A 26460-nucleotide genomic window follows, 5' to 3' on the forward strand; every position below is an offset into this window, starting at 1 on the left:
AGAAAAAGCTCTCTAGTAGCAATTGAAAGTTTGGTTTATGAGCCCTCATATCTGCGCCTCCTTTATAACTGTGGCTACTTAGGGTCGACATCTGCCCTTCCCAACCACAGCCAGTTTTGTCTTGCCTTTGTCCCCACCCCAGTGACCACTTTACTCCCAGAGGTGAGTTTTAGTAGCTGGTCTCTGCAGCTTCACCCTGAAAAGTCCCAATGCAGTGAATTTACTCAATATGTTTCTGATGTTTGAGGCCCTTGGTACTCAACTCCAAAATGCAAAAGAAGCTTGGTTGCACACAGAGGGAAAAAAAGATTTGTTATACATGAAAAAGTTGTCCAAAAATGTCCTATTTCTAGCAAAAAAAAAAACACCACCAACAACTTGTTATCTGTTGAGCTTTTGAAACAATTATTCAATTACCTGTATTCACCAATGTATTGTGTGCTCAGCTGTGTCCGACTCCTTGCGACTCCATGGACTGTAGCCCACCAGGCTCCTCTGTCCATGGAATTCCCCAGGCAAGAATACTGAGTGGGATGCCATGCCCTCCTCCAGGGGATCTTCCCTACCCAGGGATCCACTCAGTGTCTCCTGCATTGACCCAGAAGCAAGTTGGGGAAACCACAAAACAAACTGACCCTCGAAACAATGGCCAAAACGGACAAGGCCTCCGGATCCTCAGGGTCTGGCCTCTCCGGTCCCTTCGCCTGACGTGGCCCGGGTCCGGCTCAAGGCGTCCGCAGAACTGACCGGCCGGCAGCCTCTGCAGGGCCTGGAGGAGCCGGCGGAGGCGCGCCCTCTGGTGTTGGGCCCTGGGGCCGCAGCCCAGCTCAGAGCGGGCCGTGCGGGTGGGACCACAGAGCCCCCAGCTGCCCGACACGAGGCTTCTGTCCCTTCCTGCCGTTTGATGAGAAAGGTCAGGAGCCCACAACTCCAGCTCGCCTAATTAGCACTCTTTCTCTCAGGCTGTTTCCAATATCTTCATCAAATTGTAAATTGTAGCAATCAATTATCTCAACAAATATGTACTAAGTCACCCAAAATACTCAGGCCTGATCAAGAAGAATGAGTGAATTCAATCACCCCAGGTGCTTCCCTGGTAGCTCAGGGAAGAATCTGCATGCAATTTAAGAGACCTGGGTTTGATCCCTCAGTCAGGAAGATTCCCCTGGAGACGGAAAAGGCTACTCACTCTAGTATTCTTGCCAGGAAATCACATGTACACAGGAGCCCGGCTGGCTACAGTCCATGGGGTCGCAAGAGTCAGACACGACTGAGCAGCTAAACCACCGCCACAATCGCCACCTGCTCCCTGTGCTCAGATCTTCAGCATGATTTTATGGGCCGGTTTTACAACAAGTCTCCAAGTCATGAAATCCAATTCGGGAAGATAATAGATTCCCCAAGAATTTTAACAGAGTCGTGCGTAGAAGCAGCAGGAGTAAGACCTGCCCTTTGAGGATGTGTGTCCATTAGGGCAGTAATCTGTGGGGCCGTGGCTGGGGGATGAACCAGGGACACAGGCACCGGTTTCCAAGTGGGTGTTAGCTGCAGTCCTTGGAGCCTGTCTGTAGTGAGCACAGCGGGACACAAAGAAGGCTCTGGGAGACAGACCTGATGTTTGGACAGAGGTTAGTCCCAAATTTGTAGAACTGTCATTGTAAAATGACGACAGAATGTCTGAAAATCACTATCTTTTTAAGAGTTACCTGTATCCTTTCAACTTTGGCCAGTTAGTCTTTTGTTGTTGTTGCTCAGTCACTCAGTCATGTCTGACTCTTTGAGACCCCATGGACTGCAGCACCCCAGGCTTCCCTGTCCTTCACCAACTCCCAGAGCTTGCACAAACTCATGTCCATCGAGTCGGTGACGCCATCCAACCATCTCGTCCTCTGTCGTCCTTCTCCTCCCGCCTTCGATCTTTCCCAGCATCAGGGTCTTTTCCAGTGACTCAGTTCTTCACATCAGGTGGCCAAGGTATTGCATCAGTCCTTCCAATGAATATTCAGGACTGATTTCCTTTCGGATGGACTGGTTTGATCTCCTTGCAGTCCAAGGGACTCTCAAGAGTCTTCTCCAACACCACGCTTCAAAAGCATCAATTCTTCAGCACTCAGCTTTATTTATAGTCCAACTCTCACATCCATACATGATTACTGGAAAAAAACATAGCTTTGACTAGATGGACCTTTGGTGACAAAGTAACGTCTCTACTTTTTAATATGCTGTCTAGGCTGGTCATAGCTTTTCTTCCAAGGAGCAAGCGTCTTTTAATTTTATGGCTGCAGTCACCATTTACAGTGATTTTGGAGCCCAAGAAAATAAAGTCTGTCACTGTTTCCATTGTTTCTCCATCTGTTTGCCATGAAGTAAGGGGACCTGATGCCATGATCTTTGTTTTCTGAATGTTGAGCTTTAAGCAGCTTTTTCACTCTCCTCTTTCACTTTCATCAAGAGGCTCTTTAGTTCCTCTTTGCTTTCTGCCACAAGGGTGGCATCATATGCATACCTGAGGTTATTGATGTTTCTCCCAGCATTCTTGATTCCAGCTTGTGCTTGTGGTATTTCGCATGATGTACTCTGCATAGAAGTTAAATAGGCAGGGTGACAACATACAGCCTTGATGTTCTCCTCTCCCGATTTGGAACCAGTCTAGTGCTTCTTAAATGACTCTCCTGCCGTGGCCTGATTGCAGCAGTCCTCACTCCAGTGGGCAAGATGGCTCTCTTTTTGTTTCTGAGTAATTTAATTTCTTAAGAAACCCCTTGGGATGTTTAATATTCTGGTCAGACTGAAAATCTGTGCCTTGTTTTCCTGACTGTGTTTCATGGACTATTTTAGGAGGGACTCATCAGAGAAACAGCAAAACAGAGACTTGCACGTGTGCGATTTCAAAGAACGTAGTACTGCATAAGAATATCAGTGAGCACCTGTTTCCCAGTATCTTGCTGACTTCAAACAAGTTCACATGCCAGGAACCCCTGGACTAGGGGTTTGGAGCCCCTTGGAGGAAGTTGTATTGTTGTCTAATGTAACTCATGACGTGACTGATGGTATCAGGGTCTTGTTCTCTTTCCATGTGTGATTCTTCATTGTCCCACTTCGCAGGCAGTGGAAGTGAGTCCTGCAGAAAAAGCAGGCAGTTTGAGGGACCACCCCTCAGACACCTGAGCTATTGCCTCTGATTGGAGCTTTTGTGTCGCAGGCGTGAGGGGGTGTGTCGGGGGACAGTCGTGTGCACCTCGTTGTGGTGGAGTCGCTGCCGCTGGAAATGGCACGACCGTGGCTGTGGTTTCCCTTCACACCCCTGGTTAGAACCTGAGGACCAGGGCAGCAGGCCCAAGGTCTGTAAAGACATGACAGGCAGGGAAAGCAAATCCAAGTCCAGACCAAGTTGCTACTCCAGAAAGAAAAGAGTGCTGCTCTTTCCAAGGTAGAAGCCCAGGGCAGTCAGCCTGGTCTGCAGTAGCTGGCTGGGCCTTGGTACAGAGGCCCCTTAAAGGCACAGGGCTGGCCACCTGGCTACTGACAATGGCTACCTCATCTGAGGCGAGAGAGGCCATGCCACCTTCTCAAGGCCACCGTGGCCAAGGAAGGAAGGGGAGGGAGAGGCAGGAGGAGGAGAAGGGGAAGGGGAGAGGAGTGGGATGGCACCGGTTGACTGAGGAGTTTGCTCTTTGGCCAGGCTGAGACTGGCCTGGAGCTGCTAGGTAAACATAGTCCTGAGGGAGGTGTGTTAAAAGTGTCAGTCGCTCCGTCAGGACTCAGACCCCGGATCTGAAAGGAGGTGACCCTGCCACAGCCCAGGAGGTGGTGAGGTGCATGATTGCTACACAGGCATACATGTGTGCTCAGGCATGTTGACTCTTTTTGTGACTCCAGGGACTGCAGCCTGCCAGGCTCCTCTGTCCATGGAATTTTCTGGGCAAGAGTACTGGAGTGGGTTGCCGTTTCCTCCTCCAGGGGAGCTTCCTGACCCACGGATCGAACCCATGTCTCCTGCACTGGCAGGCGAATTCTTTACCACTGAGCCACCAGGGGAGGGTGCTTTGAAAGTTGAGAAATCTCATTTGGATATTGGTTATTGCTTCAGGATTCTTATGACTTTGAAATTAAACTTTCTCAAGGTTTAGATTCATAACGTAGTCGAACGCCACCGTGATCATCTTGATCGTGTGCAAGGAGAAGGTTCTGGAGCTGCCATCAAGAGCAAGAAAGAATGTACTGGAAAAAAGTGATAGATTGTGCTTTCAAGAGTATATATTTACTTTATTAAATCCTTTTGCAGTGAAGCTTTTAATGCCTGAAGACATTTGGAGAATCTGGCCTCATGGAATGAATTAAAAGATACGTAATCTTCAAACTACTGCACTATTGCCCTCATCTCACACACTAGCAAAGTAATGCTCAAAATTTTCCAAGCTAGGTTTCAACAGGACATGAACCGAGAACTTCCAGATATTCAAGCTGGATTTAGAAAAGGCAGAGGAACCAGAGATCAAATTGCCAACATGTACTGGATCATAGAAAAAGCAAGAAAATCCAAGGGAAACATCTACTTCTGCTTCATTGACTATGCTAAAGCCTTTGACTGTGCAAATCACACCAAACCATGGAAAATTCTTCAAGAGATAGGAATACCAGACCACCTGACCTGCCTCCTGAGAAATATGTATACAGGTCAAGAATCAATAATTAGAACTAGACATGGAACAATGAACTGGTTCCAAATTGGGAAAGGAGTACATCAAGCTGTATAGTCACCCTGCCTATTTAACTTCTATGCAGAGTATCTCACGCGCAGTGATGGGCTGGATGAAGCACAAGCTGGAATCAAGAATGCTGGGAGAAACATCAATAACCTCAGGTATGCATATGATGCCACCCTTGTGGCAGAAAGCAAAGAGGAACTAAAGAGCCTCTTGATGAAAGTGAAAGAGGAGAGTGAAAAAGCTGCTTAAAGCTCAACATTCAGAAAACAAAGATCATGGCATCAGGTCCCCTTACTTCATGGCAAACAGATGGAGAAACAATGGAAACAGTGACAGACTTTATTTTCTTGGGCTCCAAAATCACTGTAAATGGTGACTGCAGCCATAAAATTAAAAGACGCTTGCTCCTTGGAAGAAAAGCTATGACCAGCCTAGACAGCATATTAAAAAGTAGAGACGTTACTTTGCCACCAAAGGTCCATCTAGTCAAAGCTATGTTTTTTTCCAGTAATCATGTATGGATGTGAGAGTTGGACTATAAATAAAGCTGAGTGCTGAAGAATTGATGCTTTTGAAGCGTGGTGTTGGAGAAGACTCTTGAGAGTCCCTTGGACTGCAAGGAGATCAAACCAGTCCATCCGAAAGGAAATCAGTCCTGAATATTCATTGGAAGGACTGATGCAATACCTTGGCCACCTGATGTGAAGAACTGAGTCACTGGAAAAGACCCTGATGCTGGGAAAGATCGAAGGCGGGAGGAGAAGGACGACAGAGGACGAGATGGTTGGATGGCGTCACCGACTCGATGGACATGAGTTTGTGCAAGCTCTGGGAGTTGGTGAAGGACAGGGAAGCCTGGGGTGCTGCAGTCCATGGGGTCTCAAAGAGTCAGACACTACTGATCTGAACTGAATCTTCAAACATATCTAGGAAATGTCAGAATAATTCAGTTACTGAGGACTTTAATCCAAACTGAATTCACTCTTTTGTCATTTTAAAAGTGTGTTTGAAGGAAGGAAAATTTTAGATTATATTTGTGATTTTACTAAATGTTCATCTCAAATATATGACTTTAGCACTAATATATGTTAATTTAAAAATGTTCAATTAAGACTCTAAACGTGAAATTGGGTATGACAAGTCACCTGGCCAGTCTTAGCACAACAGAGATTGTCCAGGCCTACCTGAGGTTCCAGAAACTGTCTGGCATCCTGGCCAGCCATTCAGTGGAGCTGAGCGGGTCAGAAGGTAAACAAGGGCTGTCTTGGTGCAGAGACCTCAAGTGGAGTAGAGCAAACCATCTGGCCTTGAGATGGGCTCAGAAATGGCTGATTTTCACCCTGCTGGTTTGTGTCTCTCGGGCTTCTTAGCAACACTTCCACTACAACTATTGCCATTAGTAATAAATGGCATTAATAATGTAATCTAATGTGAGGCAATGTATCTGGATATTCATGTTAATATAATTATGCTCCTTTCACAAGACATTGCACATTGCCAATGTCCTAATTTGTCCTGCCGTGGATAGTTTAAGGATCTTTCTACCCATTGTTCAGTTAGTTTTCTATTTTACCCAAATGGTCACATATGATCAGCACTTCTCTATCCCTTGCTTCTTCCCCCTTAATGTATCTTGGAGGTTGTTCCATATCCACACATACAATTGCTTGTTCCTGTAAATAGCTGCATGGTATTTCACTATGTGAGAATGCTGTGACTTTTTTTATCCGTTTCCAACCTGATGGATTATTAAACTGTCCCTAACTTTTTGCTTTTACAGACAATGTTGTAATGACTATCCCCATGCAACAGGTCACTCTGCACACATGCAAAATGCGTCTCTAGAAGATATCTCCCAGAATTGGAAGTGTTAGGGCTGAGTATCGGAGAAGGCAATGGCAACCCACTCCAGTACTCTTACCTGGAAAATCCCATGGACGGAGCAGCCTGGTAGGCTGCAGTCCATGGGGTCGCTAAGAGTCAGACACGACTGAGCGACTTCACTTTCACTTTTCACTTCCATGCATTGGAGAAGGAAATGGCAACCCACTCCAGTGTTCTTGCCTGGAGAATCCCAGGGGCAGGGGAGCCTGATGGGCTGCCGTCTGTGGGGTCGCACAGAGTCGGACACGACTGAAGCGACGTAGTAGTAGTAGTAGTAGTAGTAGTAGGGCTGAGTATGTACATTCGTAGTTTTGGAAGACATGCAACTTGTTCATCACAGAGCATGTATCAACATCATTCACAAAACAGTGTATGAAGAGGTCTGTTTCCTCTACTTTAGCCAACAAAGTGTCACCAAATTTTTTGATCTTTGCTAATGTATGAAAAGTGATATCCCACGATTTTAGTTTTCTTATTATGAGTGAAGTTGAGCTTTCTTTTATATGTTTAGAATCCACTTGCATTTCTTATCCTATGAACTGCATTTTCATATCATTTACCCATTTTTCCCCCTCTTGAGCCACTGGTCCCTTTATATTGGCTAATTACATCTAAAGGAAATTAGTATCTTATGGTAGATTTAAAATTTCTCCCTACCTTGTCTTTTGACTTCAAGTGCTGTTTGTCTACAATTTTTTTTTGGTGGGGGTTATGGTAATGAGAATGCATTGTCTTTATTTTAAAAGTTGAACTTCATTATGGGGAAGAAAGGTTCAGCTTACATCACCTCCACTCCAATTGCTTACATGTCACTTGATTTCTGACTTTGTTAGTACTGACCATTCCCTGTTAGTCCCTCCACTCCTTCCTGAGTGCATCTTTGCACTTTGCACTTAGATATTTACTCATCTGTTTCCCTCTACTAGACCGAACATATTACATGTACAGACATTGCTCTCAAGTAAGCATAGGACTTTCTCATCTTTGCACAGCTACTGCTGGCACCATGTCATGCACAGTATGGAAAACCTATTTGTCAAATAGTTTCTTTTTGCAAATTGTCAAAGATGAGCTTTTAAAGGCAACTTTATTGAAATATCTTTCACACACCATAAAGTTGAAAGTGTAGAGGTTATGGCTTTCAGTTTATTCACGGAGCTATGCAGCAGCCACGACAATCCATTTTAGATCATTATCATCACTCTAAAAGAAACCCCATCCCTCACTCCAGCCCCTGACAACTACTCTCAATTCTCTATCTCTATCGATTGGCCTGTTTTGGATATTTCATTTGAATGATGTTAAAGAAAAAAAAAAATTCAAATTACATTCCTTAAGGTGCTGTAAGGTTTTATTCAAAGGTGGGAAACTGTCAACACGGGTACAAGGACCTCTGCGATGGAAATTTGCAGCGAGGAGGAAACGGTTTAACTCGACGCAGCACACGCGAGTGGGAAGGCGCAGCCAAGGAGCTCGTGTGGGTCAACCGGAGGAAAAGGACTGGGAGCAGACCTCGGACCTCACGGAGCTCTCCCTGAAGGCAGGCCAAGGTGATCAGACATCACCTGGGAGATTGCAGTGGATAAGGAGGGTAAAGAGCGGGGGATTCCTGCTAAACGGACATCAGAATTCTTGTAAAAACCGGACGATACAGAAAACAACGTAGCAGTCCGAAAGAGAGCCCTGGCCACCGAAAGGGCGAGGAACGTCTCGGAACCCACGGCGCGACGCCCGTTTCCGGCCCCAGAGGGGACTCCTTTGCACAGGGCTTCCGGGGCGGGGCCAGTCAGGAGCGGAAGTTCTCGGGCTCCGCGCGCGGTCCAGTGGCATTGGCGCGGGCGCCGGGCGCGGGCCCAGGTCTGCCTGGTGGGCAGCGGGACGCGGCGAGCGCGCCGGGCCCGGCCCCGCAGCCATGAACCTGGAGCGGCTGCGGAAGCGTGTCCGGCAGTACCTGGACCAGGTGGGGTCGGCCGGGGACGCGGGCGGGGCTCTGGAGACGCGGTCCTGGCGGCGCGCGGCCATGCGGCCCTGGGCTTTGGTTCGGGCCGGAGCCCTGGAGGGAGCGTCGAGCGCCGGCCCTCTGCGGCCGGCAGGCCGGGGAGCGCTGGGCGCCGGGCTCGGCGACCCCGAGCCCGGTCCGGCCAGTTCAGCACACGCTTCCTACTGAGCGCAAGTCGAGGGGTGGCCTGTGAACTTCGCTAGTAAATAGAAAACGTTTAAAGCTTGGTTGTCCTTATTTGGGCAAGTTTAAGTGAATAATGATAAAGACACACTTCTAATGTCAAAATCAGTACTTTAAAAAGTTCGTGTTAACTACACCTCCTCTCCCTTCCCTTCGCTTGAATGAGCATCAGTGTTTAAGGAAAGACGTATTTCCAGAATCAGCAGCATCCCTTTAGTCTACGATGTCACCTAGTCTTTGTAAAATATATGTGGTCCCAATAAATTGGAAACCAAGAAGGGGAGAGAAAAGCCTGTTCAGTGTGAACTGTTAGGAGTTGAATGTGAAATATTGTTGCTGGTTGTTTGCAACATTCAGAACGCTGTATTTTGGTTTGCCTTAAGTCAGATGAGTTAACCAAATTCTTCCGGAGCACTTTTCCTCTGGCTCTGGGCGAGGAAGGGGACAGGCCTGCTTTCAGCCTTCCAGGCACTAAGGTTGGGCAGATCTGTGACCCTGCCCGAGCATCCCTCCTCCCACATTGACTGGCAGCGGAGTTCCAGGTTCGCATCTAGGAGGCCTGAGGCAAAGACTGAGAGCCTCGCTGGCGATCACTTAATCAGCCACGTACTTAAATACCTGCTGAGGTACTTCTGCAAAGTACAAATTTTTTTAAAAATCTGCCTTCTTAAATTGTATGTCAACAGTCTTCCACGGAACTAAAACTCACCTGCGATAGAATACAGAGATATGATTGATACTATACATTAAAAAAAATACTGTATTGAGATGTTGGTGTGTTATATAGCATTAAAACCTTCTAGTAATACTAGCTATCTGTGTAAAACTGTTGAAAGAACAGGGTAATTACTGCTTTTTCTTTTTATGATGCAGCAACAGTATCAGAGTGCTCTGTTTTGGGCAGATAAAGTAGCTTCACTCTCTCACGGTAAGTGACAAATTCTATTTTTCTGATTTCTCTATCCTTAAAAGAACTTTCTACTTCACCTCGCACCTTTGACCCTTTATGTGACTTTCCCTCCAGAGGACCCCCGGGACATTTACTGGTTGGCCCAGTGTCTTTACCTGACAGCCCAGTATCACAGGGCGGCTCATGCACTTCGGTCTCGGAAACTGGACAAAGTGAGTGAGTCCAAAGGTGTTAAAAATGTTGTTAGGTTAGTATTTTAGGTATATGTTCTTTTTATGTGAACATACTTTGAAGAATATTTTAAAGGATTCAGTTTCTCCTATGAAATGTAAAGAGAAATTTCTTGTGTTTCTTTTCATGTTTCTTTTTGGTCTCAGCATGAGGCATGCGGAAGCTTAGTTCCCTGAACAGGGATGGAACCCATGTCCCTTGCGTTGGAATCGCCAGGAAAGTCAAAGAGAAATGCTCTTATTCCTAACTCAGGTCACTTTGTTTTTCCCTCCTGCCACCCCCACCCCCCATCCAGTCACTAAGTTTTGACAACACTTTTCTAAATAGCTCTGAAAGTATTGGCTGTTCCTTTCTGTCTGATTACCACTCTGCACATCAGGCCTGTAATTTGTCTGTTTGTTGTTTTAGCCTCTCTCTTTTGTTCAGTAACATCTTTCCCACACCCCTTTCCTTGTCTCCAGTTCATCCTTTAAACTCTCACAGGGTGGTCTTCCTAAAACAGATCTGATTACATCTCTCACAGTACCACTCAGCGCTTTCTCAGTGCTTTCCTAGTACCTACAGGATTCCCTAGTGGCTCAGCTGGTAACGAATCCACCTGCAATGCAGGAGACCTGAGTTCAATCCCTGGGTTGGGAAGATTGCCCTGGAGAAGGGAAAGGCTACCCACTCCAGTATTCTGGCCTAGAGGATTCCATGGACTGTATAGTCCATGGGGTTGCAAAGAGTTGGACACGACTGAGCGACTTTAACTCATAAAGTCAGATGCAGTCATGGACGCCCCCCCAGGTGTTTTGTGATTTCTCTCCAGTTGTCACGTAGCCACTACCACCATCAGTGCGTGGAGTGTGTGTCCAGTCATGCTCGCTGCTCGCAGCTCCTGAGACGGGTGACAGCTGCTCACACTCAGTGCTGGGATGCTGACCAACTCCCAAGTTACCTTCTCCCCCGGAGGGGGTTTCCTTATTCAACTGGCTAGTATTTTTTCATGCGATTCTTTCATAGCTTATAAAAGAAACTATGTGCTGTACTTATGTCTCCCTTGTTACAACCTCCTTGAGGCAAGTCCTTATTCCTTTTTGAATCCTTGGTGCTTGGCAAACAGTAGGTTCATGATGAATATGAGTTAAAAAGACTTTTTTTCTCTGTGAGAGTAGAAGAGGAATCATGAAAATAACTTTGATCTCTTTTTTGTTATACTTTTCTTTTCGATCGAAGATGCATGTTATCTTGATCACTTTTTTGATAGATTAATTTCTTTTCTAGTTGTACGAAGCATGTCGCTACCTTGCAGCTAGATGCCATGTAAGTATTGCTCTGGTTATTTGGTAAAGGTTTAATGCTGTGAATCTTTGTATCCCTCACATGAGAGTGAGAATTCAGTATACTGATTCTCCATTTACTAAAAGCTGATGTGCATGAAGAAAATTCTACTTTAAATTTTAAATTTAAGTAATGAGTGGGTACAGTATTCATGACCTTTTAAAATCTTCAGTGACTGTGTTTATCTAGTATCAGAAGTCATAAGTGACAAAGGCTGTGTCTGTTTTTTATATAGTTTGCTGCGAAAGAACATCAGCAGGCTCTTGATATTCTTGACATGGAGGAGCCGATCAACAAACGGCTGTTTGAGAAATGTTTGAAGGATGAAAGTGGCTTGAAAGACCCCTCCAGTGACTGGGAAATGTCACAGTCCTCAGTAAGTAATACAGTAAGAAGTTTCAGTGACATCAGTAAGAATTGCCCACAGGAGAGGGCAAATATAAATCACCTTCTTTTACTTCAGTATGATCGTCTTAAAATAGTTGGGTTGCCAACTTACTTGATTTTCCCAACCCGAAAAGATTTTAAGACATTTCTGAGCCATTAGAAGTTGTAATTGTGTCCTCAGATGCTTGAATCTGAAATAGGCAAACTTAAGGTCTTTCTTTTCAACTTTGATGTTTTAAATTCCTTCCCACTTTTCCCTTCTTAACTGTGTTTGACGAAGTGACTTAGCAGCAGCAGCAAGAAACCTTGTTCTTTCCAGGAAGTGGTTTGATGTTACTATTTGTGTTATTTTCTGTATTTCAGTTTGTGTACTTCATACCTGCCTGAAATCGCAAATTCCTGCTGGCAGAGATTATATAATGTAATGTAATAGATAACATTCACAGCCAGATTACTAATCTGGACTGTTATTCTTTTTTTTAACAACTGTCTTGAAATGTAATTCACATAACATGCAGTTCATTCTTCAGAAGTGCATAGTACATTGGGTTTTAGTATATTTACTGAGCTGTACAATCCTTACCATAATCACTTTGAGAACTTTTTTTTTTTTAAATTTCAGCAAGAGACCCTATATCACTTAGCTGTTAGCCACCAATTCCTTCATATCCCAGTTACTCTTTGTAACATATCTGTGCAGGAACTTGGTTACTCTGCTCTTCACCATATAGTGGTAGGAATACTAAACATTCTTAGGTTTTTTTTTTTTTTTTTGAAGAAACACATTGTTTTTTGTGTGAGGAAATGCATTGATGAGCGAGTTGAGGATTATTACTTTTGGACCTCTTATACATTAACTGCTAAGAAATGCATAATTTATTTTTAATGCAGTATTTATTTTATTGAGTTTATGTTTTTTTAATAACTCACAGATACTGCATAGGTCTAAGATTCTCCCATAATGTCCTCTACTGTTTTTAATTGTGATTTTATGATGAGTCTCCTTCATCCCATTTCCAGTTAGTGGCGTCTCTGCATGCATGTGTGCTCAGGCGCTCAGTTGTGTCCTGTCTTTTGCGACCCCGTGGACTGTAGTCCATCAGGCTTCTCTGTCCAGGGAATTTTCCAGGCAAGATGACTGGAGTGGGTTGCTGTTTCCTTCTCCAGGGGGTCTTCCCCACCCAGGAATAGAGCCCCCGTCTCCTGCATTGGCAGGCAGTTTATTTAAGCCACCTGAGAAGCCTAATGGCATCTCTGGACAACCTTTAAGCTCACTTATTTGTTTTTTGAGGTTCAAATCTAGAACATAAATCTGGTTTCTCCATCCTTTTGTTACTGGTAGTAGTGAGGTGGCTACTGTGTGAGCTGCTTACCGTGTGCTGCCTCTGGATGGTACCACCTCCGACCCTTACAGCGCCTGTGAGTTAGATGGGGAGGGGGACTGAGGCGTGAGCAGCTGGAGCATGGTCCAAGGTCACTTGGGAGCATCACAGCTGGGACTGGAGCTCGCCTCTCTCCGGGTCCCGAAGGCCAAGCTCCTGACCCGTGCTGCGCTGCTGCCAGTTCTCTAGTGCTTCCTCAGGTTCGTCCCTGAGATGCACCGTCAGGCTGTCTTCATGTTGACTCGGCGTGTGTGTGCTCTGTGAGCTGTTCTGCCGTCTTGGAGGCAGAACAAGTATGAACAAAGTAGCATCGACACATAACCGAGTCATAAAGGTTTGTTGACGTGAGGGAGCCTCGGGAAGGTAGGTGCCAGCAGTTTTACTTTGTTTTATGTTTCTGTTAATGTGTATTGTGTCTGACACTGAGATGGAGTGAATCCTTTTAGATATTAAAAAAAAAGTCTTCACCTTCGGACAGCATATGATTTTTGATCAAAATTACTTTCAGTAGTATTGACTTAGTATGTGACTTATTTTTCCAACAGATAAAGAGTTCCATTTGTCTTTTACGAGGAAAAATCTATGATGCTCTAGACAACCGAACCCTCGCTACCTATAGCTATAAAGAAGCTTTGAAGCTTGACGTGTATTGCTTTGAAGCATTTGATCTGTTAACGTCCCACCATATGTTGACAGCCCAAGAAGGTTTGGAAACCCAGGTGTTTTTATGTTTAGCACAATTAATATTGTTTGTTTTTCTGAAACTTATAGACTCAATAGCAGGCTATGTACAGGTTTTAAATAAACCTGTTCGCTTCCTTCATGTCTTCAGACGTGAAGCATTTTGCAAAATACAGTATTGGGAAGTACTTCTTGCAGTCAGCCTCTTGATGACTTGAGGTTGTGTAAGAATTCAGGGTCTGATTCAGTGATTCCCAACACGGCTGCACTTTAAACCCCGAGGAGTTTGACAAATATTCAGTGTGCAGGTCCCGATTCCTGACCAGTCAAGTCAGAATCCGTGGTGGGAGCCTGGCATCAGGTGGTTCTAAGGTGACACACGGGCTGAGAGCCATTGACCGAGTGTGTGGCCAGTGGTGCGAGGTGCCTGAACGAGAGAAGCAGAGAAGGTGGAGATGTGTCAACGGGACTCAGACATATTTTGGCCTGATGAGCTCTCAGCCTGTGGTTTTGTCCCCTGGAGGACATTCGGCAGTGTCTGGGGAGAGTCTGACTGTCTCAGCTTGGGGGCAGGTCAGGGTGGGGGTTGGAGGTTGCCTGTGGAATCCTGTGGGTAGAGGGCAGAGGACAGCCAGCACGGCAGAGATTGTCCCCGCAGAGTCCGTCGTGCTGAGGTTGGGGGTGACGCTCGAGCCTGAGGGTGACTAGAGTTGCCTGAAGGTTCGCACACAGCTGTTGCATGGTTCTCATCACCTCGGTCTTAGTTTTCTGTAGTACATTTGATCTTGTTGTTTTCTTTTGACTTCTGTATGCTTAGACCAAGAGTTATAGAAGAATAATTTTTGTTGCTGATTTTTTTCACCATAATTACTGGGGACATTCTTTTTTTGTTAATATTTTTTAGAAAAAGAACTTCTTGAATCACTACCTCTTAGCAAGCTCTGCACTGAAGAACAGGAATTGCTACGTTTTCTGTTTGAGAACAAGTTGAAAAAGGTAAATTAAAATATCAAGTTAGTATTTGCTTTATATAAGTATCGTATTTCTTTCTTTAAATTTGGTCTCTATTTTATGGGTTAAGAATTTAAACATTAATTTTTATTAGTTTAGCACATTTGCAGGAATACACATAGGTTATTTTAAATAATATGATTCCTAACAAAGCTTTCAAAAATATGTCTTTCTCCCAGGAACAACTCTTACTTTTATTTTTTTTTTCTTTTCCTGCCAACTTTTTAATAATGTTAGTTTCTAAATCAATGACTCTCTCATACTCTACAACTCTTACTTTTAAAAGATGAAACTGTTAGATAATGGGATGATGTGTGAAAATGAGGGTTTTTTCTTATGTTTGCTGTACTTCTGCTTTGTAAAATACTTCCTACCATGGAATTCTGTGATAAAAGTGAGAAGAGAATCAGACTTGTGAAAGGAGTGTTGGTAACACTTGCAGTTGGAAGTTCGAGAGTGTCGCACCTGTCGTGTGTTAGACGTTGAAACACTCGGGTCAGGTTGAGTGTGCCTTCCGTGCTTCCCACTGAGCCATGTTTGCGTTCCTCTGTTTCAGTATAATAAGCCTAGTGAAACTGTCATCCCTGCGTCTGTAGATGGTTTGCAGGAGAATCTGGATGTGGTCGTGTCTTTAGCTGAAAGACATTATTATAACTGTGATTTTAAAATGTGCTACAAGCTGACTTCTGTGTAAGTACATCCACTTACTTTTGTGCAGGAACGTAGAGTATAGCCCGCTTTACATGAGCAGTGTGTGGGATATGCTTTCTGAATGATGTCGACTGATGGGTGCGCCTTTGCAGAGCGGGTGTTGGCTCAGAAGAGCAGTCTACAGACAGAGGCGTGCGCACATTTGTTGCTTTGTGTCATTAACTCGGGAGTGTCCGTGTCCATCCCCAGCGATAATGTGCAAGTTTGGGAATCCCATCCTGGCACGTGCTTTATAAAGTCGATTCTTTGTTGCAGTAGAGACGAATAAAACCCCACAGGGACTGAGCGTCAGGCTCGCTTGCCAAGCCTCCTGCCCCACCGTCAGTTCTTCTCTGTACATAGTTCACATTTGCCTCTGGGGCTGCTTAAAAGACTTGAATTCACAAAGATTTTAATTGACAAGTAGGATTCATTTAATATTTCATATCATTTTTGATCCTTCTAAATAGACCACTTAAATTATATTTGTTAATTTAAAGTAAATGTTTGTAGTGATGTTTATGTTTATTACTTCTGAATAAATCAGGGTTTTCACTTTAATTTATAACCTAATCATTGCCTTAACTAAGATAGTCTGAGGATAATGGAGTTAAGAAACTAAAAATGTATTACAACCCACAGTATTGTGTGTAATGTGGAAATGACTGTTTAAATAAACATAGCTAATTGTAATGAGTGCTGTTACAAACTGTTTGTACCTACATACATAATGTGCTGCTTTAACTTTCAGAGTGATGGAAAAAGATCCTTTCCATGCGAATTGTTTACCTGTACATATAGGAACACTTGTAGAGCTGAATAAAGCAAATGGTAAGACTATTTTAAAACTAAGAATTTTTATAACAAAAATATTCTGTAACTGGAAATTTTCTCTCTCGAGTCCTGGGTAATTGCAATTGCAGGTGACAGCTAGGGGAAGAAGCGCCCGTCAGACTGACCAGTGGTCTGTCTCGTCATGGCAGCAGGACACGCTTCCTTTATCCCTACTTTCTGCTTCCTTTTTTAAATGTAATTTGTGTTCCAAGATGTCATAACTTTAGAGTGTTGGGTGGCGGTTTGCCTTTTCCTTTTTCTTGTAAAATCCATAAGAAAGCTGATATGGCAAGAGTCAGTAACTTTAGAAATTGTAAGGGGGCAGAGTTTTAATGTTTTCCATATTTTAACATTTCAGAAACATTTAGAGTTTGGACTATATTTGCCCTTAAATCTTTTAAACTGAATGATCAGCTCTGTCAAGAAGGGTAGCCAGGCACTCCAGCTCTAGGCTTGCTGCTCCAAGTACCATCCGTAGACCTGCAGCATCGCGTCTCCTGCAAGTTGCTGGGGGTGCAGGCGCTCTAGCCACCCTGGTCTTTGTGTCACTCAGGAGGAACTCACCTTGCTGATGCGATAAACTGGAGAGTTTGGTCAGCCAACCTGGTTGTGGGTGGTTGAGATGGTCTGTGATAGGCCCCTGGAGTAAGAGACGTGGGCTTTAAGACAGGCGAGGCCCTTTGAAGCAAGCCAAGCACGTGAAGTGCTCTGTCATGTGCTGCTTGTGCAGGCTTCTAGGCCCTCTGAGTGCTGCCTGCCCACTTAGTACCAGGTGTGGGGTGGGGAGTAAATGACAGCCAGTGACTGCTTGTGGAGTTTCTGTGTTGCATCAGGTAAATGAATTTTGTGTCTAGGAAGAAAGAAAAGTATAAAATCACTGCTGCGAGAACACAGTGTATATCGTTGTAAAGAGTTGTAACTGGGGGAAACTCATATCTTAAAATTCCATTTGCTATGAATAATTTTATTCTTTTTTTTTTCTTTTTCTCTAATGTAGAACTTTTCTATCTTTCTCATAAATTGGTGGATTTATATCCTAGTAATCCTGTAAGTAAATATAAACTTTTTTTCCTTATAGTAATTTTTTCTTACTTTAAGAAAATACTTAACTAGTGTTTAGATAGAGGCTAAATTTAAGTTGATACAGATGTTTTATTTTAAGTTGTTGGAGCAGAATCTTCTAATGGTTATTATGATCATTAGAAGCAGTGTTCACTTTTTCAAATCACAAAAGTATTTTTTTAGTATATAACTTAAAAATCTTTATTTTTTATGATTATAGGAATAATATATGCTTATCATTTTAAAATATTTAACATACAGAAAAAGTAAATACTAAAAGTGAAAGCCGTATATCTCTCATAAGCAATGTTAATACCTGCTTGGTATTTCTCCTGTTGCATGTATGATAACTTACTGAATTATGCACTGAGTGAATCATTGTGTCTTCCAAACTGCCATGGATCAGAACAAAAACATAGAAATTGAAAATGGAATCAGAAACTATGTGCTTAAAGACAAAAGTCAGGAGTCAGGGTTTAAATCTCTGAGAAGAATCTGCACCCCATAGTGGAAACCGTTTATAAAGTGGAGAAGTCAGTGCAGGAGAAGTTAGCTAACGAGGTGGAGTCTGTAGACCCAAGCCGGGGCCTCGTGCTTCAGATGCTGCAGGAACACGGTGGGAGGCACCTGGAGCAGCAGCTGTCAAGAGTCTGGTCTCTCCTCAGCCGGGACCTTTCGTAGACAGCCTGTGTAGAGAAGGTTCTGTCGTGAATGAGTGTGTGCGGGACATCTGACTTGTTGCTGATTCCCAGTGCAAGGTTATGTGCCTTTGGTCATGGTGCATTTTAAACTTTTTAGGTGTCTTGGTTTGCAGTGGGATGCTATTATCTCATGGTTGGTCATAAAAATGAACATGCCAGAAGATATCTCAGGTATGAACTTATTGTCTTCCTCCCTCTGTAGTAGTGAACCTACAGGAAGTAATTTCTTCGTCATCTGCCTTAATATAGTAACCTGTAGTACTTTAAAAGCAGTATGAAAGAAGGTGTTTTCTCCAGATTTTATTCAGTTGTATCCATTGTGTTCCCTGCTCTTTATAAGATGCTGTAGAGGGAAGGGGAGATAAAAGTAGTCAGTGGTATAGACCTTGTCTTCAAGGGGCTTATGATGTATTTAAATTTTTATTTATAAATGAGAATAAATATGAATAGGGAATAATATGAAATATTTTGGGAGTTTGTTATTTACAGAGATAGTATTAACCTCTTACTATGAGGACTTTTTAAATTGTGAAATTACATGAAACTCCGAGGTCAGGGTCACTAAATGTGACTGTAGAACAGTATTCCTGGGGACGTGCCTGGTGGTCCAGCGGTTAAGACTCTGCTTCCACTACAAGGGCACATGTTCAACGCGGGGTGTGGGAACTGAGATCGCACATGCCACGCTGTGCAGCCTAAATAAATAAATAAAAAATACTTAAAATCAGAATGCTTGGCAAAGTGAACAGGTTTACCTAAGGATCTGCTGTGGTATTAGCTTGAGGAGTTCCATGCAGCCCAGTCCAGCTGCTTAACCAGTGTTATTCAATTACTCAAGTACAGAAAAAGCTCTAGTAATACCTGTGACTTCCTTCATGTGAACGGAATAGAAAACGGATCTGTGGTAAAGTTCATAAACTTTGGACCCAGCTTTGATTGCTAGACCCCATGCTGCCACTTACTAGGTATGATTCCTTGGGAGAGTTCATTCCCCTGATCCTCCCTCTGCTGTGAAATGGGGAGTGATGCATCTGTGTGCCAGGACTGTTAAGAAGCTGAGGTGACAGGAGAGGGGCCTGCGCTAGGGAGAGCGCTCGGTTTGCTGAGTGTTAAGCACTTCAGGGACACGTGCTTGTGTTTTTGGGAGCAGGATGATTCGTGTTACAGCAGTTCGCTTGGGCTGTGCTGCTTTGATTTACTGCGCTTATTCAGTGATGAATTCTATGTGAAACAGGGAGCATCTGGGTAAAAGAAATCTTAGAAAATAAAATGCTAAGAAAGTGGGAATCTCGTCCTTTATATTTTTCATGTTTTGTGATATGCTGTCTTTACTGCTCATTGTGGGTCACCTAGTTGAAGACTGTAAAACTATGTAGTCCTGTCCATCGAACCATCTGTAGGCTGTCACTTAATCTTTCCATCCTCGATATACTTAACCCTTAAAACATAAATAACCCTGAAAGTTACCAGGGTTAGATGGTGCATAGCAGGCCTTCATTAAAAGGTTGCTTCTGCCGCTGGTTATCTCCTCCACTTTGAAATGAAGCTCCTGGGTCAAGTAATGTTTATAAAGTCTATGCAGAACGCTAATGGGTTCCACTATATACCTAGGAAGTTGTGGACCTCTCCTAAAATTACTTAAAATTTTGCTTGTACTATTAAGCATTATTTTATTTCAAGTGAATTAACACAGTGTTACATTAGTGTTTAATACATTGACAGCTTTCATTAACATAATTCGGATGTCCTTGAAATAGTCAAGTTCCATAAAATTAACCTAACAACTTTAAACATTACACACATGAATGAAATTTCATCTTTTAGCAAAGCTACGACGCTGGAGAAGACCTACGGGCCGGCATGGATCGCGTACGGGCATTCGTTCGCAGTCGAGAGTGAGCATGACCAAGCGATGGCCGCCTACTTCACCGCAGCGCAGCTGATGAAAGGGTGCGCGGGACAGGCTGATGCAGCAAGTGGGATTTCGTTATCACCGTCTCGGCCACTGGGTTGCTAAAGCGTAGTGTGTCTCGTTAGTAGCTTACGCTTGTGAAGTAGCTATGGGGGCGAGAGGGAAGACAGCTGGCGTGACTTTGCCTAGTAGTTTATCCTGACCGGCACAGAGGGGCGCGCTCACGCTGGCTGAGGGAGCGGAGGAGGGCGGAAGCTGTCTCATGTGCTCATACAGCAGTGGCCAGGCCGTGAGCCGGGAGGCTGCTCGTATCCTGCTGCTGTGCAGAAGGTGTCTTTGTGGCTTCTTTCATGATTCAGATTCAGGACTGAGCCTGCCAGGGCTGTGAATTCATGTCCGTGTTAAATGTCTTGATACTAACTGAGCCCTAACAGTATGTTGCTTTGCGGAGCAGAGTACTGCTGTTCTTCCTGTTGACTCTTTTTAGGTCTGCACTGGTTTCACTTTGCCCCGTTCTCTCGTGTGGGCTGCTGCTGCTGCTGACCACAGCCTTACCTCTGATGGGGAGGTGGTGGGAGTGCCAGGGTGCCTGCTGATCTTGGCCAGTTACTCACCTCCTGAGAAATAGGAGCAACAGCAACACTTAGGCCTAGGCTGACTGAGGAGTAATGAAGAAAATTCTAGTTACAGACTGGGATCAGTTTCTGACACACAGAAAGCACTCAGTGCAAGTTAGCTACCTTACCTTGTTGCTTGAATTGCATTTGTTAGGTTTGATTTACTGGCACTCAGTTCTGCATCTATATTATTTAGGGTCCCAGCTTTTTTAAGTGTATTACATTTTCTGTGTATGACTTTGATATCTAAGTAGCTGTCCATGACACTATTATAAAAGACACAGCTCCCTGAGAATCCTAGTCTTTCAGGCTGCCATAACAGAGACCACAGACAGTGGTTTAAACAAAAGAAGTCAGGTTTCTCCCGTCTCGGAGGCTGGCTGGCCGGTTTGGTTCCTGGTGAGGGCGCTCGTCCTGGCCTTTGGGCGGCTGCCTTCTCACTCTGTCCTCATAGGGAACTCGGTCTGCCGTCCCTCGTAGGATACTAGCCCTGCTGTGTTGGGGCCCCACCTTTACACCCTCATCTGACCTTTATTATTTCCTCATAGGCCCTCTCTCTGAGTGTAGTCACTGGAGGCCAGCATGGGGCCTAAGGTATGGGTTTGGGGGAGACATACATCAGTCTATGATCCTGACATATTACTGGTACAGTCCTCCAGATTACAGTTGTTCAACCAGTTACTGACCCACCTAAATGGTCCTCGTACCCAGTCCATCCTGTTGACCACGACTGCCAGATGCTTTCCAGTGCTTTGCTGAAGCTTGGCTCAGTGTCCGCACGTGCCCCTAATGTGTCAGTCTGGCAAACTGCAGCAAATAATAACTTGGTGTGGGTTGTTTCTTCCGAGCAAATGCTAGAGTCTGCTAGTTTTATTTTGCTCTTGTGGGTGCTCACAAACCCAGAATAGTTATTACTAACAAGTAACAGTTACTTCTTAGTTACTGATCAAGAGTCAAAACCAATAATTAATTATATGATTTAACACTTGTAATGTTTCCCAGTCGAGCACTTTTTAAATTAAATTTTCACATTACCTCATCAGGATAAGCATTATTTTCCTCTCCGTTTTACTTCTTCATCAGAATAGCTTTGTATTCCCTTAGCTTACTCTGTGTTTGGTTAATTGTTTGAAATTGCATACATCTGTTAAAATTTTCTTTATGACTTCTTGAGCCATTGGTTATTTAAGAGTGTTGTATAATTACCAGATATTTGTGAATTTCCAACATTTCCTTCAGTTATTTCTAATTCCAATGATTGAAGATCATACTCTGTGATTTCAGTGTTTTAGGTTTCTTGAGGTTCTTTACAACCTAGTGTGTCTGTCTTAGAGGACACTCCATAGCAGTCCTCCCGTGTCCGAGAGCCCCACTCCCGCTGGCGCGCTGCTCACTGCCCTGAGTCCTGCCGGGCCACAGTGTTGTTCATGGCTTCTCTTGTCGGTTCTCCACCTTGTGATTTCATTCATGATTGCAAGTGGGTGTGGGTTTCTCCTTGTTACAAGTAGAGTGTTCCTGTGAAACCTTTAATAAGCTGAAGTCGTGGAAAGTTTCTTTCCCATAAAAGCAGATCCCATAAAAGCAGATACCTTCTTCATATTTCCGTTGGTTAGCCAAAACGGGTGGGTCCTGCATGCCCATGAAGTGGTGTAAAGCATGTTTTCAAATGGCAGCTGATATCCTTATTGAAGTCTCCAACTGTTCTGTTGAATTGTCTTTTTCCCTCCAATTCTGGCAGTTTTTACTACTAGCTTTGGGGTCTCTACTGTTAGATTCTTGATGGATTTAGCCTTTTATCTTTGTGAAACATCCTTGGTTGTTTCTAGAAACAGATTTTGTCTGAGTTTGTTTTATCTAATGTTTAGTGTAGCCATTCCTGCTTATTTTGGTTGTTACCTGCATGGTGTATCTCTTTCAGTCTTTTCGGTTTCAACTTGAGTCTTTTGAATCTAAAGTGTGTCACTTGTAGACAGCAAATAGTTGGAACATGGTTCTATTATTGATTCTGCCGATTTCTTGCCTTTTGTTGGAGTTTTATCCGTTTGTGTAGAATATAATTAGTAATAAGGTAGGATTTAGGCTTGCCATTTTGCTCTGTTTTTTAATATGTTACATGTTTTTTTCTTCTATTTCTCCTTACTCTTTCTTTGGTTAGATCCTTTGTAATTACCACTTTAATTCTGTTTTTTTCATATAGTACATTTTTTGAGGTTTTAGTCATTATCTTGGGGGGTTACAATGAACATCTTAAACAATCTACTTTGGATTAATACCGACTACTGACTAGAGTACTTTCCAACACTAACAGCCAGTTCTCTGATTCTCCAGACACCTGTGGAGTCCTACAAGTCAGTTCAGTTCTCACGCTGGTCCTGGGTCACTTGTCCTTCTGACTGACTGGCTGTAAATCAGGGGTTCCCACAGCTCCTCCTCGGGTCTGATTATTTGCTGGAATGACTCACAGAATTCAGGGAAGTGTTTTGTTTATTATAAATGATACAACTCAGAAGGAGCCAAATGGAAGAGAATGGCAGTGCACGGTCCGTGGGTAGGAGTGCACGCAGTCTCCAGCTCTCTCAGGACCGTGCTGTGGTCACCAGCTCGGAAGCTCTTGGGATCTTGCAGTCAGGAGTGTTTCCAGAGTTTAGCCTTCAGCCTCCCTACCAGGAAGTCTGTGCATGGGGCTGAAAGTTCCAGTCCTCTCAGCACCTGGTCTTCTGGTGACCAGCCTCGCTCTGAGTCCCCATTAATGTAAATTGGGTGTAATCAGGAGGGGCTTGTTGTACATGACAAAGGACACACCTCTCACTCAGGGACTCCCCAGGCTTTTAGGAGGTCTGTGCCAGCAACCAGGGACAAAACCAAATGTGTTTCTTACTTTATGACACCAACTTAATTTCAGTAGGTCAAGTTCAAGAAGAGCTGCAAACAGAAATACATTTATACTGTCTTATCCTTACCTATGTGGTTATTTTGTCCAAATTGTTTTTCCCTTTGGATTTGAGTTACTGTCTAAGTGTCTTTTTTTTCAGCCTGAGGACTCCCGTTAGTATTTCTGGTGGGGCAGATCTGCAAACAGCAGATTCTCTGTTATCCGTTGTTGTAATGGTTTCAGTGTGTAAAGTTTTTCAAAGAAGCTGTGAGAAGGAGAGCAGGTGTATATTTGTGTTGTTTGTTACATCGACCTTTTTTTACTGTTCCAAGTTCTCTTCATTTGTTCCTGTGAATTTGAGGTACTCTCTGGTGTTGCTGTCTTACTCCAGGACTCAGTACTTCCTCACTCCAAGGTACTGTCCAGTGTCACTTGCTTATTCCAGGACACGTTGCTTCTTGCTTCACGACTCCTTACTCCACGTGTCCTTACTCCAGTGCTGTCTGCTGTCTCTTCCTTGCTCCAGGGTTCCGTACTTTCTCACTGCAGATGCGCTCGGTGTCGCGTGCTTTTCCTCAGACACTGTCAGCCGTGCTTCCTTACTCCCAGGCAGCTTTTGCTCCCTCCACCTCATTGGTGCTGTTAACGGTAAACATTACAGTCCGGTATACGTTAGGCCTGTCAGTCAAGAGAAGAAAGGTGAAATGTAATCACCTTTATTGGCGCTCTGTTTTTTATGTGGATTTGAATTCCTGTCTGGGGTCAGTGATTGCCCAATACTCCTGCATGTGTGTGTGTGGAGGCTCTTGGTGGCACTTCTGTAGGCAGCGCGGTTGTAACTTCAGCCGTGACTCTGGAGTGGAGCCCGGGCGGTCGGTGCTCACTGACACTGTCCGACCACCTTCAGGGAAGGGTCCTCTTACTGTGACCACTGTCTGACGTTCCTCTGCCTAGTCAGAGGCTATGAGAATGGAACATGACGTATTCCAAGCTCTTTAGCGAAGAACTGCTAATAACCGATGCAGTGGAAGTCCACTTGAGGGCGGGGCTGGTTCCATAGTGGGAGCGGGGACTGAGCACAGCCATGAGGGGTCTGTGTTGCTGAGTCAGTGAGAGGAACATAGTCTTGGCTGGGGGCATGGATGCGAACACATGGGACCTGCCCTTCTGCTTTACAAGGGTTTTGTTTCTGTCTTTTTACTGTAGAATAATGGAAAATATGGGTAAATAGGTTGCTGATAGATTCTAGAAGTGGCAGCTGATTATTCTAAAAGCTTATTAGATACTCATTAAATATTAGTAAATGAAGTGTTAGAAAAAAGCTAAGTGCTCTTTTTGGTATGTAAAAGTAATTTTGCAGACAGGGTTTGAAAATATGAATTCTAAAGTTGTGAGTGTTGAATATGTGAACTTTTCCAATACTTTTAGGTGTCACTTGCCAATGCTTTATATTGGATTAGAATATGGATTGACCAATAACTCAAAATTGGCTGAAAGATTCTTTGGCCAAGCTCTAAGCATCGCGCCAGAAGACCCTTTTGTTATGCACGAGGTTGGAGTGGTTGCATTTCAAAATGGAGAGTAAGTACCCATGGGAGCCCTTTTGTTCCTTTTTGTAAACAGAGCAAAACCTTGATCACTAGAGTTTAACCTTAACTGGCCAGTGACTCTTAATAGATGTCTTATTTTAGAAGGAGGTGGACAGTTAAAAAGAAATAGCAACCATTACCTTGGAAGTCTTTAAAAATACTATACCCGGGTTTTGATCCCCTTCACTGTGGGCTGGCACAAGCTCTTAGGTCCAGGCCTGGACACTACAGGGTGGCCTGGAGGCACTGCAGAATCCCTTGTCATCTCTTTGTTGACCAGGAATTGGATTCATACATTTGAGAAAGATTTCTCACAATTTTGAAACAAAAATGTTTCCCTTTCAGTTATCAGTTAATCCAAAAGTTAACCAATTAGGTTGGCCCAGCCTCTGAGTTTCCTGGTCAGTGGCTGAGGCTTGCTGTTGCTCTGGATGTTTACAGAACAGGCAGTTCGGTGTCACACCGAAAGAACTGCCTGTGATCCTTTACACTAAACTACGCGTACATTTTAAACCAGTAAATTAGTACCAGTGTAGTGTTCTTTGTGGCATTGGTGTGTATTCTAAGAACTGGGTTATCTAGTCTTTATGAGTTTGGAGCCTCTTAAAATAATGTGTAGTGATGATTTCATACAGTCAGTTTAGTTGGAGTCTATTTTGGGCCCCTCCGCCGCCCACCTCCCGCTTGTGCTTTTCTTGGTTATTTCACAGTTTAACATGACCCCCAAGCAGAATGCCGGAGTGCTGCTCGTGTCCTAAGTGCAGGAGGGCCGAGACATGCCTTGAATAGAGTGTGGGGTTAGATGAGCTCTGTGCAGGCGGCAGTCACAGTGCTTTTGCTGTGAGTTCAGTGTTCGTGAACCAGCAGTGTGCATTAAGTAAGATGGTGCCACATTGCAGCGTGTGGAAACAGGTGCTCTGAGCAGCTGGTGAACCTGCGAGCAGAGGGCGTGGTTCTCCCACCGGGAGCGGTGGTTCCGTGTTGGCGAAAGTGCTGTTCACAGTCTTTGTAGAACCTGATTACTGAGAGTAATGAGAATATGCTCTATCTCCCAAGTACTGAGCTCTTGTGAAGGTAATGCCATAAAAGTAATCATTTGTCTCCCTTGAATTTTAAAAAACTAATTACACATGTTTATCTCATTTTTATTATTAGAAGAAGATAATTCACATATTTTTAAAATGTTTATATGTGCTAATTTTGAATAAACTACAACTTTTTCCCTCCCCTCTATTTTAGATGGAAAACAGCAGAAAAATGGTTTCTCGATGCTTTGGAAAAAATTAAAGCAATTGGGAATGAGGTATTCTATATAATATCTGTAAATACAGACACACTCATAAATATGTTTAGTATTGAGTGAAGAAAATAGTATCTGTCTTGCCTAGTATGTATTAGCCTAATATTTATCATCGCAGATGTGTGTCAGTATTTGACTTATCCTGGTACGTGGTGAAAAAAGAGTGTGAGAGGGCAGTTGGCT

General features: G+C 43.9%; 1 protein-coding gene across 5 annotated transcripts in view; it reads left to right on the forward strand.

Moving 5' to 3' along the window:
• Nucleotides 1-8389: 8389 nt before the first annotated feature.
• CDC16 (cell division cycle 16) overlaps nucleotides 8390-26460 on the forward strand; it is a 29158-nt gene continuing 11087 nt past the window's right edge. For 3 of the 5 annotated variants that reach the window (XR_011569845.1, XR_011569846.1, XM_070800550.1), the window contains exons 1-14: nucleotides 8392-8553; nucleotides 9649-9703; nucleotides 9800-9897; nucleotides 11183-11221; nucleotides 11475-11615; nucleotides 13554-13713; nucleotides 14594-14685; nucleotides 15257-15390; nucleotides 16142-16221; nucleotides 17222-17271; nucleotides 18085-18158; nucleotides 19812-19937; nucleotides 24817-24969; nucleotides 26217-26280. Coding sequence is in view for 2 of the 5 variants with exons in the window: in XM_070800550.1 (XP_070656651.1) it covers nucleotides 8506-8553; nucleotides 9649-9703; nucleotides 9800-9897; nucleotides 11183-11221; nucleotides 11475-11615; nucleotides 13554-13713; nucleotides 14594-14685; nucleotides 15257-15390; nucleotides 16142-16221; nucleotides 17222-17271; nucleotides 18085-18158; nucleotides 19812-19937; nucleotides 24817-24969; nucleotides 26217-26280 (1314 nt within the window). In the remaining 3 variants the exon portion in view is untranslated. Of the gene's footprint in view, nucleotides 8554-9648; nucleotides 9704-9799; nucleotides 9898-11182; nucleotides 11222-11474; nucleotides 11616-13553; nucleotides 13714-14593; nucleotides 14686-15256; nucleotides 15391-16141; nucleotides 16222-17221; nucleotides 17272-18084; nucleotides 18159-19811; nucleotides 19938-24816; nucleotides 24970-26216; nucleotides 26281-26460 lie in introns of all 5 variants that reach the window. The other 2 variants (XM_070800551.1, XR_011569847.1) reach the window with 2 other exon arrangements.

The sequence above is a fragment of the Bos indicus genome, chromosome 12, assembly GCF_029378745.1.
Source record: "Bos indicus isolate NIAB-ARS_2022 breed Sahiwal x Tharparkar chromosome 12, NIAB-ARS_B.indTharparkar_mat_pri_1.0, whole genome shotgun sequence".
In the NCBI taxonomy this organism is placed as follows: domain Eukaryota; kingdom Metazoa; phylum Chordata; class Mammalia; order Artiodactyla; family Bovidae; genus Bos; species Bos indicus.